We start from the raw sequence: 19,486 nt of genomic DNA, 5'->3' as shown, positions 1-19,486 counted from the left end.
TTCACATTGCAAGTAAAGCCACTATCTACTTTTTAAATTTTAATCTTTGTAATAGCTTAACTTTTTGAAATTAGAGTCATAGGCCATTATTCTTTATGTTCTGCCTGTTAAAATTTTCACGTCAGAGATAATGGAAGATTTACTAGTACATGACCCCAAGTATTACAAAACCAAGTTTATATATAGACCTGAAGAGTAAATAGAACTATTTTTAAGATAAAAGATCACTAGAAATAAGTAGTGACATTTTAGTTCTCTAAAACTAGACTTTCCTAATCACAAGCATTTGGAGTAATGATACCTGAGAAGAGAGAAAATGAGTGTCTTTGCAGGCCAAGGAGTAGCCTCTGAGTAGTGAATAAGAGCCAGACAGACCTGGGATTACATTCAGTGGTCTGTGAATTTTTTTTTTTCTTGCAGACTTTGAGATTTTTTTTGGACTAGTAAAATTGTCCTAAAATTTTGGGGGACTGACACAGGGTTTCCAACGTTTTATTTTGTTAAGTGATAAGAATTTTTAAAGTTTTACTGCCTTCAATTACCATAATTTTATGAAAGAAAGAACATTATTACTTTAAAAAGGACAAAGGGCTTTACTTCAAAGTGAAGTTAAACTTAATAAATTTAACTTTTTGAAAACTCACTATGTTGCCCCTAATTGTCTTATTTTGCTGGGCTGTGGTTTATGGTGTAATTGTTCAGCAAATACTTGCTCTCCTTTTCCCCGCCTCCATGGAAGGAGATTTTTCCCATTCTATTGGGTTTACCCACGTGACTTGTTTAGGCCAATGTAATATTGGCAGGTCTGACACAAGCAGACACTTGAGATGTTTTATTTGGTTTGTCTTGACCTTCTGTCCTCTCTCTTTGCTATAAGATGAGTATGTCCTAGGTAGCTACTGGCCCTAGAAGAGAAACACATGGAGCAGATATGGACCCCTCTGGTATTATGAAATAAAGTTTTTCACAGATCCAGGAGCAAGAAATGTATGCTTGTTTTTGTAAGCCACTAAGATTTGGTGGTTGATAACATCATTTTATCAGTAGCCAGGGAGCTAAATTTAGAATTCATTAACTTAGTTTGCCAACTAGAAGTAAAGGACAGTCCTGATTGGCTATTAAAGTCAAACTTCTTGGGCCAAAAGGTAAGCAATATAGTTAAGATTTTTAAAAGAAATAGAAGATACAAGTAAGTCAAGAAGTTTAAAGTAAGGAAGAGAAGTATCATATACTCTGACAGTAACAAAGGAAAGAAAGTATTCTGACGGGACAAACTACAATAGAAAATATTTTCAGTACAAATATCTACATTAACTCAAAGTATAGAATTGCCAAGTTACAAGTAAAGAACACCAGCCAAATGGCAACTATGCAATTTGGGCAGAGGAAATAGCCATTTTCATCCCAGGAATCATTCCTATCACTGCACTAAAGTAAAGCCTCCTGCCCTAGCTGGTTTGACTCAGTGGTTGGTGTGTCAGCCTGCAGAGTGCAGGGTCCCGGGTTTGGTCCGGTCAAGAGCACATACCAGGGTTGCAGGCTTGATCCCTGGCCCCAATCGGGCACATGTAGGAGGCAACCAATCAATGTGTCTCTCTCACATTGATGTTTCTCTGTCTCTCCCCCTAAAAATCAATGGAAAAATCCTCTGGTGAGGATTAACAAAAACAACAACAAAATAAAAGTAATGTCTCCTACAGTCTCAGTCTGCATGTTAGTGGAGAAAACCTTACCCAATCATAGTCAGAACCTGTGTCATCTTGGAAGTAGTTCTATATGCAGGTGATACAATGCTTAAAAAAGACATGCTAAATAGAATAACTAGACTGAAGGTCAGGAAGTAGCCACTGTGGTAAACAGTTTGGCAGTTCCTCAAAAACCTAAGCATGTGGCCCACCAATTCCACTCCTAGGTCTAGGTACATACCCAAAAGAATTAAAAACAGATGTTCAAACAAAAGCTTGTAAAGGAATGTTTTTAGCAGTACTATTCACAATAGCCAAAAGGTAGAAATACCCAAATGTCCATCAGTGAATAACTGGATAAACAAAATGTGGTATGTCATTGAAATATTATTCAGCTATAAAAATGATTAAAGAGTGCATATATATATATATATATATGCATATCTATTACAACATGGGTAAAACTTAAAAACATTAAAGAAGCTAGACATAAAATATTCTATGATTCCATTTATATAAAATTTGCAGAATAAGCAAATCCATAGCGACAAAACAGATAATGGTGCCAGGAACAGGGGGGAGGAGAAAATAGGCGTGACTGCCAAGTGGGTACGGTGTTTTCTTTGGGGATAATAAAGATGTTCTGGAACTAAGTTAAGAGTCCCTAAATTACATATTTTAAAATGGCTTAAATGGTAAGATAAATGAGTAAAATAAGTGAATAAAATTTCTTAAATACTAAGCTATATTATACACTGAGTGGCCAGATTATTATGATCTCTGAACGCATAATAATCTGGCCACTCAGTATAGACTGACCACAGAGTTGGGATTTTAAAATAAGGTTTTTCCATGTATAAGAACTGCATTGTGGGTAATTAGAAAGAAGCAGAGGACTTACTAGCCAGAGGTTGCGGGCCACTATCTCCTGGTCCCTTGACATATCAAGATTTGCAAGCTTTCCCTTATACATAAGTACACTGAGTGGCCAGATTATTATGCATTCAGAGATCAAAATAATCTGGCCACTCAGTGTATATACACTCAAATATCTAAGAAGACATAAGGCATAGTGAGACAGTCTTTGTCCTGTTTTACAATGAATAAATTTGAATATCCTAAAAATAAGATAACAGAAAAATGTAAGGCAGAAGCAAGGCTGCCAAGTCGCATTAATTCCAGGGCTATGGTTTGCATAGAGCACAATGTAAATAGTGCCATCTGGAGTTCTGCAGTGTCATAGCCCTGAGTAGACCTTGTTATTAAGATAAAAAGTCATGTCCATAGTAACAAAAAAAAAAACTAAATTTGGTGCCCAGCCGGTGTGGCTCAGCAGTTGAGCGTGGACCCAGAAACCAGTAGGTCACTGGTTCAATTCCCAGTCGGGGCACATGCCCAGGTTGCAGGCTCGATCCCCAATGCGGAACGTGCAGGAGGCAGCCAATCAATGATGTTCCTCTCATCAGTGTTTCTGTCTCCCCTTCTCCCTTTCTCTCTAAAAATTAATAAAAACATTTAAAAAAACCTAAATGTGGTAAGTGAAAAAGGGAAATAATGTTAATCAAAATAGAGATGACATGACAAAACAAATTATAGGAAGGATAGTACTCTACAAATCAGCCAGTGTTCATATACTAGTAGATATTATCAAAATTCACCATTATGCCATAGGATGGAGTACTAACAAAGATTGCAAAAAACATACCTCCTATCTTGAAATTTGCCCACCTTTTGAGCTATTTCTAAATTTCACTGGGACATTCAAAAGTCATGTAGCATGTCTAGCATCCCTGTTTCTCCACTAAATGCCTGTAGCATCCCAATTATTAGAACAATAATAAATGCCCTGTACATGTTGTAACCACCATCTGTTGAGAATCATTGATTTAGATAGTAGTAGTGACCAAGCACTATTCCAAGTGTTTTATATGAATTAAATTAATCCTCAAAAACCTTATATGGTAGGTTCTCGTTATTTTTACAGATGAAGATCCCGGGCAGTCTGGTTCTGAAATATCATACTATACTATTTCTCCTTGAAGGTTCTTTAAGAAGCTTTAGTCTTTTTCTTTTACTGAAAAAGCAGATGTTCATATTACCTGTGTGTTCTAATCAAAATCAAACGTCATGTAGGGCTTAATAAGATTGATAGAATTGTCCTTAGAGTCATGTCTACAAAGTATGACCTTCTACTTGTGAAGAATTTATAATTTTTGAAACACTCTAGTACCAATTCTTGAAATGAAGGCATCATGTTCCTTCTTCATACTTCATTAATTCAGTTCTCAGGTGAGGAAGAAGAGTAAAGAGAAACAAACTTTTCTCGAGGATGAGGAAAGTTTTTCTAGAGTAGACTGCTCTAGTCTTTTCACTAAGAAGAAGGTAGTTGGCATGCTCTACTACCTTAGGGTCATCACAGCACCTAGAAGAGTGCTCTTGTAGGAACCGGTGAGTGGGTGAAGGAATGAATACAGCTCTGTGTCTGTTACCAGGTCTTTAGGAAAAGGATGCTGTTACCAAACAAAGCACCTGACAGGAGGTGTGTTTGGAAAAAAATTCCAAGTAAGTCACAGGTTGGAGTTGCTAGCGATTCAACCACAGGTTCTACACCATTTCTTTTATGGTTCCTTATCATGTCCACCATATGCAAATACGAATATATGCATTCATATGTGTACAGATATCTACATAAATATTTGTTTATGTGTATGCATATGCACAGGAAAATGTAACTACTAGTGTTTATAATTAAGACCTAGCATCATAAAAAAGAAAGTTAAAGTTGTTATGATATTTGAAAAGCAAATATATGCATATTCATGTAGAAAAATTTATCCCTTACCTACAAAGAAGGTAAAAATGGTGCTTTAAGTACTTATTGGGTTAAACTTATTATTTTAAAAACTCACTAATAGAGAACATCTCATTCCCAGTCAGTGCCAAATAGCAGATGTTTTTGTATGTTAAAAACAGTACCATTCTGTAAGAGCAATTCAGATCAACAAGTAATTATTAAACATGTTTAATAGCCAACATTTAGTACTCTGGGTATACAAAAGAAATAGAAGACCCAGTACTGACTGTAACTACAAAGAATGTCAGAAGTAAATCCTTTCCTACTCCTCCCCACCAATAATCTTTTAAAATATTACATAAAATTTATGGTGAAGGAAAATTGGCTAGTAGAAACTAAGGAATTCTTAGTTTAAGATGAAAATAATAGAGGCAGGTAATGTGCCATTCACTTTGACTATGAAACATGGGATATTAGTAGTTGTCATATTCTAGCTGTCATCGTTTTTAAAAAGAATGGGCGGAGTGGGATATAAAAATTAAAGAGTAAGATTATTTTTTAGGACTATAACCAAGTCACTAGATAAGGGAATGCTTAGTTACCTAAGATATTCACTAAGCCAATAGTAACAGGTTTTGAAAATTTTATAAGAGGAAAAAATGTTTATCAACTGTCTCTGTGCACCTAATGCTTTACACATTACCTCTGTTCATGTATATTTGAAGAGTCTTCAAGATCCATAATTAAGATGGAATGTTCTTTCCCCACCCTCACCCCAGTTGGGATCACAAAATATGTGATTTACTTAAAAATAGTACTTGTGGGAAACAGAATGAGGGAGATTGAAAGCCTTCTGAAGATAGGCCAATGAAGCATACCTTTGGAGGTTAATCCCCATTTAGAAGCAAGTGAACCGTGCCTAAATAATTCTAGGTACAAAGTGAAATCAGGAGAATTTATATTATTCATTAAATGTTATGGTTAAATAATTCCAGAAATAAAGTTCTCTGCCTGTCTTCTAAAATTCCCTCTAATTTTTGTAACATTTTAAAAATTATTGCATAGTTCTAAGAACTTTAAGAATGAGATCAAATAGTTTGTGTTGAGTTTGGTAATTATTTACCTCCAGTGAATGGAACATAAGGATTCCATGTCTTTATAAGAACTATCCAAAATTTATACTAAAACCTGTTGATCACATTTGCAGACATATTAATTCTATGAAGTGAAATCATATGTTAGTGAAAGATTATACTACAGTAAAAGTAATAAAGTGATGAAAGAATTTTCTGAAATGTTATCTAATGGTGTACTTGAAACACCATTCTCTTGTATTCAACTCTTTGTTCTCCCTCATGTGCCTGTGTAGATGAAATACGAAACCAGTACTTCTTAGAGTATTACCATATCAGTGATTGCAGTAATTTAAGCCTGCTTTATGGGGCCCTCATGTGGTTGCAGTAAGTGACTCATATACATGAGAATAATATCCATAAACATTTTTTAGGGTTATTTTGAAAATCCATTTATGTGACTGATAAGTCACATTTTAAGTTGTAAAATATATCAAAATTTTTCTTAGAAATAATGAAATGCTAATTTTCCTGGATAGTATTACTGGTATTTGTATTAAAGTTTATGTTAGTTAAAAGTCCTTTTACTCTGAATTTCTTGAAGATGAAATCATTACATAATATCTGTTTGAAAACTACCATATGGTATTTTTTGCAGTTGAGAGTGTAATGTTGAGGTTTATTTTTAAATGTGACAAAATTTTCCACAATTCCTATCCTTCAAAAATCTTTTCAACTCATAGATACAGAGGTCTAATGGTTGCCAGAGGGGAGGGGAGCTGGGAGACCAGGTGAAAAAGGTGAAGAGATCAAGAAGTACAGATTGGTATTTACAAAATAGTCACAGGATGTAAAGTACAGCTTAGGAAATATAGTCAATATTATAAGTATGTATGGTGCCAGGTGGGTACTAGAAATATCAGCACTTTGTAAAGTATATCGTTAGCTACTGTGCTATACACAGAATAATATTAAATGTAAACCATAATTAAAAAATAAAATTTTTAAAAATCTGTTTATCTGTAAGTTAAATAAGATGTTAATTCTCCTCTGGGGTGGCCTCAGGTAGTTTCTCACCTCTGTGATAAGCTTGTAATAGTTGCTGCTGAATTTTTTTACAATTTCAAGAAAACAAATGAAGCAACAACATTTAAGCTATAAGTTTTTTTTAAGCTCTCCAAGGCTTCAAGAAGATATACAGTAGTCAATTATTTTTTGTATAGTAAAGTTTGTTTATTAGCATATGTTTGAATCAGGGCACTTCCTCTCCCCTCCAGAACATAAACAGCCTTTGATTATGGACTCTATCATTGACTCATTTTTAATTATTGAAGGGTAATATATATACAGTTATTTCTCATTTTCTCCCTTACAAATCTTCTTAATCTTAAATCAGTAAAATTTCTGGTAATCCATTTTCTTTATCATGAATACTACTAGTACATTAATACTACTTGGTTAGTAGTCTGGAGTATTAAAAAAAAAAGCAGAATTACTGGTAGTCTACTCTTATTTCTGAATATATTTCAAACACTGACATACTGAAGCACTCTTTACAAAATTCTTATTTCATACAGTTGTGCCATTTTGTTGCCTCCAGTGGTAAAGCTTTTTGCCTAGATACCAAAGTTTTCCATAGTCTAAGCCACAGAATGACATTTATTTAGTCTAGATTTTTGCTTTCAATTATATGGTCCCCCACCTCTGAATTCCTTTTGCACTTAAAGCCAGATATTTTAACACCAAATTATTTTGTAATTTGTATATTTTTCTAATTGTATGTTCACTGATTAAGAAAGCACACCATATCTTTTCCTTTTTTGAATCATCCATAGCATGATGAGTAACTTAGAGATTAATTACTTGGAAATGAGAGGGGGAAATCTTCATTTTGCTACCACAAATTTAGTAAAAAATGTTTTTTGTCTATCAGTATCGGAGATTCTTTTCCTACACCCATTAACATTGTAAAGTGCCTTCTCATCCTTATAATTACATCTCGGTATTACTTTTGTTCTTACTTTCATATTTAATTAATGCAGAGGTTCATGTGATCCAGCCATGTCTTTTAGATTGTGGTTTGTATTTTTTGTTTTATCAGTTACAGAAGGCCAAATGGATACAGATGTGTCATTTAATGTCATCCCTTCCTTTTTTGTCTATGTTCTTAGTCATACACATTTGGTAGCAGAAATTTCCTTATACAATGAATTTCCTAACAGGCAATGAGCTGCCAATTAAAAATAGAGAACAAATAAAAAGAACAGAGTATTACCCAGGAAGTTTCCCTTTGAATGCTCAGAGGGAACATCTCCCTCTACTAATTTTCAATTTAAAAGGCCCTGGAGAATATCTAGGATATCCTCAATATGGCAACAGCCAATTTTTGGGATCTTTTTATTAATTAAATGGGACAACTACATTTAAATAATATATGGTAGGAATATGTAATGTTCTGCTGAAAAGTGCTTAACCTGAAATGATTTAATAATAAACTACCAAATAATTTTAACAATCAACTACCAAAAAGTAAAGTAATTATAATTCATAATCTTAGCTCTTTATCCATACATTTTACAGCTAAATCTAAGAGTTCTACTTAGGACTACAGAGTGGTGAGGGGTTGGAAATGTTTGTTATAGTCAAATTGGTTCAAAAGTGTCATTTTATTTTACTTGAAGAGTGATGCCCTTTGATTCCGTTTATATTATTGGCTTATCAATATGTCAGCAGATTAACTTTATCTTGAAAGCTTTTACTTTGAAATTGCCCTTGCACACATTTAAGTAGGTACATATATATCCTTCATATTGCTCCTGATTTTTTTATCAAGGTAGTTTAACTTGGTAATGTTATATTTTTATACTTTTATAAATGATCTGTTGTCTTTCCATGCATTTGATTGTGTGTATTAAGGCTATGAACCCTTAAAGCTTTTCTCCTTCTGTAATGTACCACTTTTCTTAAAATTACGTTTCTGTGGTGATAATTAACTTTTAGGTAATGTTATTTATTATACATAAACTATATCACGTGCAGTAGGCCGCCCGCCGCTTCCGCAGGAGCTGGCGGAAACCGCAGTGCACCGCCGGGAGCCGCGCTGCTTCCGCGGGAGCCGAGCCGCTTCCTCGGAGCCGGGAGGGAGCCGCTCCAATTCCTCAGGAGGCAGGAGGGAGCCGCGCCGATTCCGTGAGAGGTGGGCCCACCATCTCCTCTCCGGGTCTGCTTTCGGCCATGGAGGCTGCGGGCTAGTCCCTGTCCATGTCCACTCCGGCTCCAGGGGGCCAGGCGCGGCAATGAAGCAAGCATTCGCCAGGCTGCTCACACAACCCGCTCTCAGCAGCCGCCACCGCCCCCAGGATTGGGGACTCCGGCAGGGCTGAGAGGACTGGGCGCTGCCATCTTGTGGCTATAGGTGCCACCATCTTTGTGATGGAGTGATGGTTAATTTGCACATTACTCTTTTATTAGATAGTATGTGTTCACAATATGTTTGGAAATATTAAAATATTAATTTCCAAAGTTACGGATTTTTTTTCCCCATTACACTAGAAACTCTTATCTGACATGGTCTAAATCTGTTGTTCCTTAGATAAAAAGAGTCAGTAAACTCAGGAAATCTTTTTTTTTCTTTTTAATCTTTATTGTTGAAGGTATTACATAGGTCCTCCTTTTTTTCAGGAAATCATTTTAAAGGACTGTCTACCTACCTTATTTTCTTATACAACATACATATGAAAATTTGTCAACTTTGCCAACCTTTTGACAGGAGGGCAAGGCTTTCTCTTTCCTTAAGTTATGAGACCATTGACTAGTGTTAGCGACCTTTTTTTACATAATCCACACCCATGATACAGTGCCTACAATGAAAACACTTGCTAAGCAGTCTTAATTCAAATATATCTAGATTTTTATAATATTTATTGCTTAATCTTCTGTGACTGTCATACATGCCTAATTTATGAATGCTTTTTAAATTTAGATACCATTAGTTGTCATCAACTTAGTTTCATTGAAATAGCTCTTTCACATTCATATTCTGTCAGCTTATATAATATTACTTAATCACATTAATAAACATGGGTTCACATCACTTACAAACTGGTTTGCTAGCAATGCACCCATAGTCCCTCTTGGTCAGCCTACAAAATGCATGTGCAAGAATATTAGAAGAAAATTGCCTCTTTTCCTCTTCAGTTCTACAGAGGGACAAAGGAAGAGTATCAGAAGGAGCTCAATTAAGAGAGCTCCTACAGTATAAATTGTGTTCACTACATTTTTAAATGGATGCAAATCTATCCATACATAGATATATGAAAATAACATAAAATGCAAGAAAAAAGGGGTGTTTTGAGAAATGTACCTTACAAATAAGACCAACTAAAAAGTTGTGCCTTTTGTCATTCAACAAATGATTGTTTTCAGGTTATTTTTGTCAGAAAATATGTTAGAGAAAATGTAGACCTTTTCAGTTGGTCATTAATAAAGAAATGTGAAAGAGGAAAAAAAGGTAAGACAGTTTGGAAACCTATTTGACAATACCTGCTAAAGTTGAACATATTTGTAAGCTATTACCCAGCAATTCCATGCCTGAGCATGTACCCAGAAAGTGGGTTGGTGTGTGTGTTTTGTTTGTAAAGGGGGAGAGAGGTGTCTGTCTTCACTAAAAGATGTACAAGAAGGTTTATAGCAGCATTATTGATAATGAGCCAAATTGGGAACAAATGTTTATCAATAGTAGTATGAATAAGTACATTGCAGATTATTTAGTTAATGAAGTAGTACATACAGCACTGAGAATGAACAAAGTACAACCTGCAGCACTGTGGGTAAATATCACAAAATCTAATGTTGAAAGAAAGATATCAGACCAAGAAAATCCATACCATAGGATTCCATTTTTATGATCTTCGAAAGAGGCAAAAGTAAGCTATAGTGTTAAAAGTCGGGATAGTGATACCTCGGTGAGGGCAAGAAAATATGACTGGAAGGAAGCGCAAGATGACTTGGAGTTCTGAAGATACTCGGTTTCTTAAGTTGGGTACTGTTTTCTTTGAGTGTGTTCTTTGAATTTTATGCTTAAGATTTGTGTATTTTTATTATGTACTAGAGGCCCAGTACACGAAATTCGTGCACGGGGGTGTGTGTCCCTCAGCCCAGCTTGCACCCTCTCCAATCTGGGACCCCAATGAGATCGGGCCTAAATGGGCAGTCGGACATCCCTCTCACAATCCAGGACTGCTGTCTCCCAACTGCTCGCCTGCCTGCCTTCCTGATTGCCCCTAACCGCTTCTGCCTGCCAGCCTGATCACCCCCTAACCACTCCCCTGCCAGCCTGATTGATGCCTAACTGCTCCCCTGCCAGCCTGTTTGCCCCTAACTGCCCTCCCCTGCAGGCCTGGTCCCCCCCAACTGCTCTCCCCCGCAGACCTGGTCCCCCCCAACTGCCCTCCCCTGCAGGCCTGATCGCCCATAACTGCCCTCCCTTGCAGGCCTGGTCCCTCCCAACTGCCCTCCCCTGCTGGCCATCTTGTGGTGGCCATCTTGTGTCCACATGGGGGCAGCCATCTTGTGTGTTGGAGTGATGGTCAATTTGCATATTATTCTTTTATTAGATAGGATAGAGGCCTGGTGCACTGGTGGGGGTGCCGGCTGGTTTGCCCTGAAGGATGTCCTGGATCAGGGTGGGGGTTCCCTTGAGGCGTGGGGCGGCCTGGGCAAGGGGCCTGTGGTGGTTTGCAGCTCAGCCACGCCCCCCAGCGACCCAAGTGGAGGCCCTGGTATCTGGGATTTATTTATCTTCTATAATTGAAACTTTGTAGCCTTGAGCAGAGCCAAGCCTCCTGCTTGCTCTGTGGCCATAGCCATTTTTGTTGGGATTTATTTATCTTCTATAATTGAAACTTTGTAGCCTTGAGTGGAGGCCAAGGCAGGCCAGGGCTGTGGAAGTTTGGCTTCCTCCATCGCCAGGGGCAACTCAAGCCTCCTGCTCTCTCCAGCTCCGTGGCTACCGCCATTTTTGTTGGGATTTGTTTATCTTCTATAATTGAAACCTTGTAGCCTCAAGTGGAGCCCTAGGCTGGCCAGAGTGTGCGGAAAGCTTGGCTTCCTCCATTGCCAGGGAAACCCAAGCCTCCTGCTTGCTCTGTGGCTACAGCCATCTTGGTTGGGTTAATTTGCATACTCGCTCCTGATTGGCTGGTGGGCATGGCTTGTGGGTGTAGCAGGGTGAAGGTTAATTTGCATATTACTCTTTTATTAGATAGGATGCTGTACTGTAAAAATATTTTAAACAAAGGAAATTGACTTTATATGATGGAACTGTTACTAACTAGATGAGCCATGTAGTAAATACACTGAAAAATGTGTTGAGCTCCACAAAAGAATTGGAGAAGAACTTAATTATGGAATCTATCAAAAAGGGAAACAAGACTTAACAACCTAAAGTGTACCATCTGCAGCTAATTTGGTTATGATAACTCATTTCATCCCAATTCGTTGTATTGTGCATATTTGGTACTTGGAGTATCCAAACACTGACAATTATTTAATAGGCATATAATTATAAACCATAAATCATTTTATCCTAGTCCTATAAAGTAATCTGGATCATCCTCCTCATTTTTAAGTCAGTTTTTATTTAAAAAGTGTCAGGTTCTGTTCAGGACAAAGTACTGTGAAAATATTTGATTTCTAGTACAAGAATACACTTCATTAATTGACCTGTTTTTATCAAATATCTTTATCCATATTTTCTGTCTCTTTGGTTTCCTTCATTTGAAAGGGAAAAAATCATGAAAATATTCTGCTATGTATTCAATTTATATAATTGCAAACAAGAATCAAATACATATTAGAATAAGATCAAAGGAATGGAGACTTTAAATCATTTTCTCATGGGACTCACTGAATTTGCAAGACAGACTCCTACTATTTCAATCATGATAAAAATACATGCCAGCCCAGTACTTTATTATACAAAAGGCAATGGAGGAGAAAAAATATTCAGTTGCCATATTAATTATCTTCTTCATTGAGGGGAGTGAAACACAATTGCAGAAACCCTTAGTAAATGTGATTCACCTCTTTAATTAAATTATAATTCTCTCCCTTATATAGTACATACAGATATAAAGTGTTGATTTGGCAAGAGAAAAGAGTATGCTTCTAAATTATCTAATCAAGTAAATAATCATTTTGAAAAATATTTATATTAGTTTATATGTTACTATAATATTTCAAGATTGGAGACCCTATAATTTCTCCGAGGAAGAAAAGTGGTTTGGTACAGAATATTTACATTGTTTAATAAATATGTCTTCTTTCATTGAAATACACTTTTGCCTAGACTTTAAAGATACATTCTTTAAATTTGTTGAAATTATTTATGGTTCCTAATGAAGTATGAACTCTAAAACCTAGAAGGAAAAGTCCAAGACATTCTAATGAGTGAGTTCAATTCTTAAGGACCAGAATTCTGTGGGCACTTTGCCAACCACCCACCAATTTCTGTCTCCTGCCATGCAAACTCTATGCCACACTCTGTACCAGTGAGACATAATAGTGGCTGAGTGTGAAGAATGAGCAGGAAAACTTATCAGTCTGGGTTGGGGATAGCACTTCTCACAACAAAGTGAGATTTCTGAGTTTTGATCTCCACTCAGGATAGGAAAGAAATTGAAATAGAAAGCCATGTCAGTGATTAGTTTGGTTCTTGTTAGTATGGATTTGGAAAAATTAGAGAGTGGGAGGAACCAGGTGTTTTTTCCTTCAACTCACCTTTAATGTAGCTATCAATCAAGGCCACCTTTGAGAAATGCCTACTGATGCAGGAATGCAACCTGATTAGTTTAAGATTTTGTCCACAAAATAAGGAGTATACGAATAATTTGGTTACAGGTGTTATGGTGTTAAATTAATTAATGAGAAAATGTATGTGACTGTTTTTCTATGATTCAGTATGGTAAAAGTTAAATTCTTCATACTGCTTCCACAAATTTCTAAAATATCATTTTCCTTGAAAGATATACTTTAAGTACAAATGTCTACCTTGTAATCTTTAGTTAATGGCTTTGAATAAATTCATGGAAATTGTATTTTTTTAGTAGTGATGTATCAAAAATATTTAAAGTTATACTCTTTTTCTTTTCTTAGGATTTGGAACTTGGAGGGAATACAGACATCTCATTTTGCTCTTAATTCCCCTGGAATGAGTGTGTGCTGGCATCCTGAGGAATCTTTTAAGGTTGTTATTTATAACTTAGTTTTCTTTTATCAAGGTGAAAAGACATATACATGTGTAATACTTGCACACATAGAGGAGAAAAATCAATGACTTTTTTCCACCTCTGAGACAAATGTATTTGTCACAAATGTGTTTGTCACAAATACATTTACTCTACAAAGCTATACCTTAAAAGTTCTGTATAATTAAGTTTTTATTTGACAGCCATCATCTCTAAATGGCATTCATTCAGAAGACACTTTTCCTAATCTTTGGCAAATTACAGTCTAAAAACCGATGCCCAGGTTGCCTAGTAGCAATATTTGTTTAAAAACAAAAGTTAAATCCATGCTTGTGAGCCATAGTGTATAAACAGAAAGTATCTGATCTAACTGCAGTGATAATCAATACCTATTCAAAATAGAGCTTTCTAAAATCCTAAAGGTATCATTTGGCCTTAACTCTTCATTGAGAAAATGGGAGCCATTCAACAAGAGTTCTCTCATTTGCCAGTATCTTCTCTTGGGCATTACTCTGTTTTATTGTTCCCTAGAATCTAAGAAGCTACAACATTCATCTTCTTAAAATTAATCCTTCAGATGTTTAGAGCCGATGACAGTTCCTTAAGCATCCTTTGCATTTGATCTTCCATTTATAATACGTATATGCAAATATTTAAATTTCACTATATGAATTGAATCTCTGCCTACTTCTCAAATTTGGTGAATGAAGTTGTTGAATTTTCTTTATTTTTCTGTCTTACAGCTGATGGTTGCAGAGAAGAATGGAACAATCCGATTTTATGATCTTATGTCCCAACAGGCTATTTTATCTCTTGAATCAGAACAGATACCATTAATGTCAGCACACTGGTGTTTAAAAAACACCTTCAAAGTTGGAGCTGTTGCAGGGAATGATTGGTTAATTTGGGATATTACTCGATCCAGGTACTTTCTTAGTACATATATTGCTTACTAAAAAGTCAGTCACTGTTGTTAATGATCCACTGAGCCATTTTTATATTGCTGGCCCTCACTGTTGAGCTAAGGCAAGTCTATTTTGAAAGGGCCAGAGCTATGGGTTTAGATAACAAAGATGGGCATCGGTGCTTTGCAGATTCACTTTGAGCACAACCCAGAAAGATCAATGTGAAGGAGGAAATCTTTGAGCATTGTTTACTTATGTTGAAAAAACAAACATTGACCCTGTTGAATGATCGTGTTTTATAATGGTTCTGCATCATGCTTATGTCTTTATCATATTTCATCTATTTCAATCCGATGTTTATTTGGAATTTTGTCACAGTTTAAGTATATTGGCCATTGTGGTATTTTGTTTTGTTTTTAAACAAGTTACCTTTTATTATTATTATTTTTGTTGTTGTTAATCCTTAACTGAGGATATTTTTCCATTGATTTTTAGGGAGAGTGGAAGAGAGACAGAAAGACAGAGAGAAACATCAATGTGAGAGAAACACATCGATTGGTTGCCTCCTGCATGAGTCCCGACCAGGGCCTGGCCAGGGAGGAGCTTGCAACCAAGGTATGTGCCCTTGACCAGAATCAAACCCGGGACCCTTCAGTCCACAGACCTATGCTCTAACCACTTAGCCAAACCAGCTAGGGCTTGGCCACCAGCTAGGGCTTGGCCATTGTGTTTTGTAAAAAAGAATATACCTCCTGGCCAGTGTGGCTCAATGGTTGAGCATTGACCTATGAACCAGGAGGTCATGGTTTGATTCCGGATCAGCACACCTGCCTATGTTGTGGGCTGAAACCCCAGTGGGGGGCCTGCAGGAGGCAACCGATCTATGAATCTCTCTCATCATTGATGTTTCTATTTCTTCCTCTCCCTACTTCTCTGAAATCAATAGAAATATATTTTTTAAAGAAAATACCTTTTAAACTGTAATTTAAGTTCTACTTAAGACCAGTACATAATTCATAAAATCCAAAATACTGTCTTTTAGTTACCCTCAAGTGAAGAGACCTGTCCACATGGATCGAGCCTGCATATTTAGGTAGTATACCACTTTTGTTAAAGTTTACAATTTTATTTTTTGAGTCTGGTTACTTTGTTCATGCAGTGTCACCATCTGGAATACTTTCCCAATCCTCTTCTTTGCTCTGGGTTTATGTTTCCTTGTTTGGGGGTTGTCTTCTTTTCTCTGATAATTTTATAAATGGCTATTTTGCTTTCTTAACTAAATTTTTGCTCTTGTCTTTTGGGTTAGGCGAGGGAGTGATTTTTCAATGTTGTTGTTTTTTAATTTTATAAGACACATTTCCACTGTATGAATACCACCCCCACAATCTGGAGCATATGCTTCCTTATTTTTTGTACTGATCAAGCTATAAAATGTAGGTGGAACCATATTTTTGCATATAAACTTATTTTTGGTGCTAAATGAGAAAATGCTAGACATCTGCAACTTGCTCTCTCTCTCTTTTTTTTTTTTTTTTTTTTTTTTTGCTTAAATTAACATTCACGTCTACCTTGTTTTTCATTCCTTTTTGCGTAATATTCCATTGTATAGTACAGTCTTTATGGCTCTTTCATTTTCAAGTAATAGGAAAATTTACTGAGACTAAAACCAATAGAACATGTATTTTATGTATATGACATCAAATCTAAGATGATAGTCAACTAAATGTAAGAATGTCATAGATTGTGAGATGCATCCTGAGTTCAGAGATGTAAGCAAATAGTATATAGTACTTAACAAGAAGTCTGAAGAAGGCAGTGTCAGGATTGGTTTAGTAGCTCAGCAATGTCATCAAGAGTTCAGACCTTTCCCTCTGCCACTCTTCATAGAACTCTTCCACTATGTGCAGTTGGAGGCTTTGGACTTGTGCTTCACAGTCACAAGATGACCTCCATTATTCCAGGCATCATAGCCTCATCATTGGCCAAAGTAAGGGGAGAGGAAGAGCACTCCCTTTTCATTGGGAATAGCTATCTTTGCCTGAAACCAGTTGTGTCTCATCCCTTGGGGTTGGACACACTGCCAGAAGATAGTTGGAATTCAGTTAGCCTGGAAAAAGGTCAGAAGGGCTGTTGGACAAGCAGCCAGTGTCTGCCACAAATTTTTGTTTGTTTTTTTGGTCAGAGAATCTTTTCTTTTTTTCTCATATCTTCTTTACTTATTAAAGTATTGGGCATGTTGCTGGAGCTCCATTAACATTTGTTGATTCATTGATTCATTATATTCCAATGTGTAGGATGTCTTAAATCTTAAATATTTAAATATCTAAATATTCTAGGCGTTTGTATCATCCCCGGGAATTTAAACTTGTGAGTTTATCACTATTTCATAACAATTATCAATAAGAACATTAAATGTGTTTTTGTGAAATATTTTATATTTTATATCTGTCTGATACCTTGTTGATATCCCCTACCATACTGTTAGCCCTTTGGTTATAAAAAAGGAACTGCTAACCTTGTGTAACTTTGGAATGTAACGAAGTGGAACACAGTAAGCACTTAATAAATATTTACAGAATGAGAACATATAGGTAACTTCCTTGTAATTTCTAGTCTAATTTTAAAGCCCCACTAACAAATTCAGGGTTATAAAATTATTGTTTTGTGCAACAACAAAAATAACCTGTTTTAGAAAAGTTTATGGTTATCTGAAAAATACTGAAATTATTTGTACCCTTTCTTTCCTTAGGTGGTCCACAATTAATGAAAATTTGTTTGCAACCACTGGTTATCCTGGCAAAATGGCAAGCCAGTTTCAAATTCATCATTTAGGACACCCTCAGGTAATGTGGAGATGTTTTGTGGCATATGGGTTTTTAATTTGTTTTTTACTTTTCCATTTATAGCCCCCAAAATTGTAATGTGTATCTAAAGATATTTATGAATGTCATCTGCTTAAATTGGAAAGAGAAGGCATTTTTTGATGTATAAATCACTAGTGGTAATAAATGTTTTGTCTATATGCATATAAGAAGCATTTTATTTCTTCTGTTATATTTTATCCTTGATTTATTTTTTTAATCCTCACCTGAGGATACTTTTTTCATTGATTTTTAGAGAGAGTGGAAGGGAGAGAAGGTGATGGGGGGGGAGAGAGAAAGAGAGAGAGAGAAACGTCAATCTGTCGATGTGAGAGAGACATATTGATCCGTTGCTTCCTGTACATGCCCCAAATGGGGCTGAGGATCGAACCTGCAACCCAGGTGTGTACCCTTGACTGGGAATTGAACCTGACACTCTTAAGTACTGAGTCACACTGGCCATGGCTGTCCTTCATTTAAATATAATAATTGTGCTTGATGGTTTGTTTAGGCTGCAAAAATATTTGTCTCTGGGTTGCACCAGTAATTCATAGATTATTTGTATCCTTCCTTCCAGCCAGTTGCAAGCAAATAATTCATATTTCACCTGTGAGGAAGCATCTTTTTTAATTTTGCTATAAATAAAGGCAATATATTAATGTATTTTTTATTTCTGAAGGGTAGTTTTTACTTACTTTGATGATTTAGGAAGCTTCTTTAATTCTTCACTTATTTTATAGCCCATCCTCCTTGGTTCAGTAGTCATTGGATCTGGCCTTTCCTGGCATAGAACTCTTCCACTATGTGCAGTTGGAGGCGACCACAAGCTGTTGTTTTGGGTAACTGAAATGTGAAATAAATTTTTGTCTAGCTTGGATCCATAAGTTTTGCATTTTTAGAGAATTCCTTATTTTTATATTAAATATACTGTACGCTCTAGTAATATCCCAGTTGTTTTGTTAAATAAAATGTTAATGGTTTGAAAAAAATTTTTTCTACTTTGTTCTGTGTGTGTGTTTGTGTGTGTCTTTGTATGTGTTTTAATCAAATCTTAAGAATATAATTGATTCAGAAGTTCCAGAAAAGAAATGACTAGGGAAACATAATGCTTTTGATTTTATCACAGGATTATCCAAAGTATATCCTATCCTCTATACTTTAAATATATGCTACTTTTCTAATTCTCAGGGACAAATATTTATAAAAGGATCTCCTTTCAGTGTTACTCTAGAAGCTGTTGAGAGAGAGAGAGAGAGAGAGAGAGAGAGTGTGTGTGTGTGTGTGTGTGTGTGTCTGTGTGCGTGCGTGAGCACGCTTATTTGCTTAGCAATTTGTTATATGTAGGGATCTTAGGACTTTTTCAGGAATTATTAAAGGTTATTATTTAATTTAATATTAAAAAGATGATTAATTTCTTAAAAATGTGACCAATTGTGTTACTTAACTGTTTAGTATATGCAAATTGCTTTTGACTATACATCTCCACATTCTTAGAACATCTGGTATATAGGATAAAGCTTACCTTGAAAAATAACATCATTTTTAACAGCTTTTGCCTTTTATGAATTTTCACCATTCTTATAGTTTTTTTAAATGTTTTAGAGATGACATCTAGTGGCAAAAGATCAAAATTCATTGAAGTCAGTATTATGTAAGGCAGTCACCATGTTTTTGTGACCTACTATGATGTAATCAGAAGAGTGTAAGCTTGGGGTTTGGCCTTCCGTCATAATGAATTAAACAAATTCTTACAAACTCTGCATACCTGTAAGTTGAAGATACATTTCATCCTATAAAATAGAGACAGGAATCAGTATCTCATGAAGTTACTGTGAGGATTGAGTAAAGGTGAATAAAAATACTTAACAGATAATAATTAATTTCAGAGATGTATAGTTCTCATTTTTGAGGAATTAAGTTTA

General features: G+C 35.8%; 1 protein-coding gene across 1 annotated transcript in view; it reads left to right on the top strand.

Moving 5' to 3' along the window:
• NUP37 (nucleoporin 37) overlaps positions 1 to 18,541 on the top strand; it is a 32,137-nt gene extending 13,596 nt beyond the window's left edge. The window contains exons 6-10 of the mRNA XM_080658580.1: positions 13,707 to 13,797; positions 14,542 to 14,723; positions 15,746 to 15,796; positions 17,453 to 17,546; positions 18,305 to 18,541. Of these exons, the coding sequence (XP_080514706.1) occupies positions 13,707 to 13,797; positions 14,542 to 14,723; positions 15,746 to 15,796; positions 17,453 to 17,546; positions 18,305 to 18,418 (532 nt within the window). The 3' untranslated portion in view covers positions 18,419 to 18,541. The remainder of the gene's footprint in view (positions 1 to 13,706; positions 13,798 to 14,541; positions 14,724 to 15,745; positions 15,797 to 17,452; positions 17,547 to 18,304) is intronic.
• The last annotated feature ends 945 nt before the right edge of the window (positions 18,542 to 19,486 follow it).

Source organism: Plecotus auritus, assembly GCF_963455305.1.
Source record: "Plecotus auritus genome assembly, chromosome: 3".
In the NCBI taxonomy this organism is placed as follows: domain Eukaryota; kingdom Metazoa; phylum Chordata; class Mammalia; order Chiroptera; family Vespertilionidae; genus Plecotus; species Plecotus auritus.
Note: the sequence above shows the minus strand (reverse complement) of the source record. Positions and strands in the feature narration are given on the sequence as shown.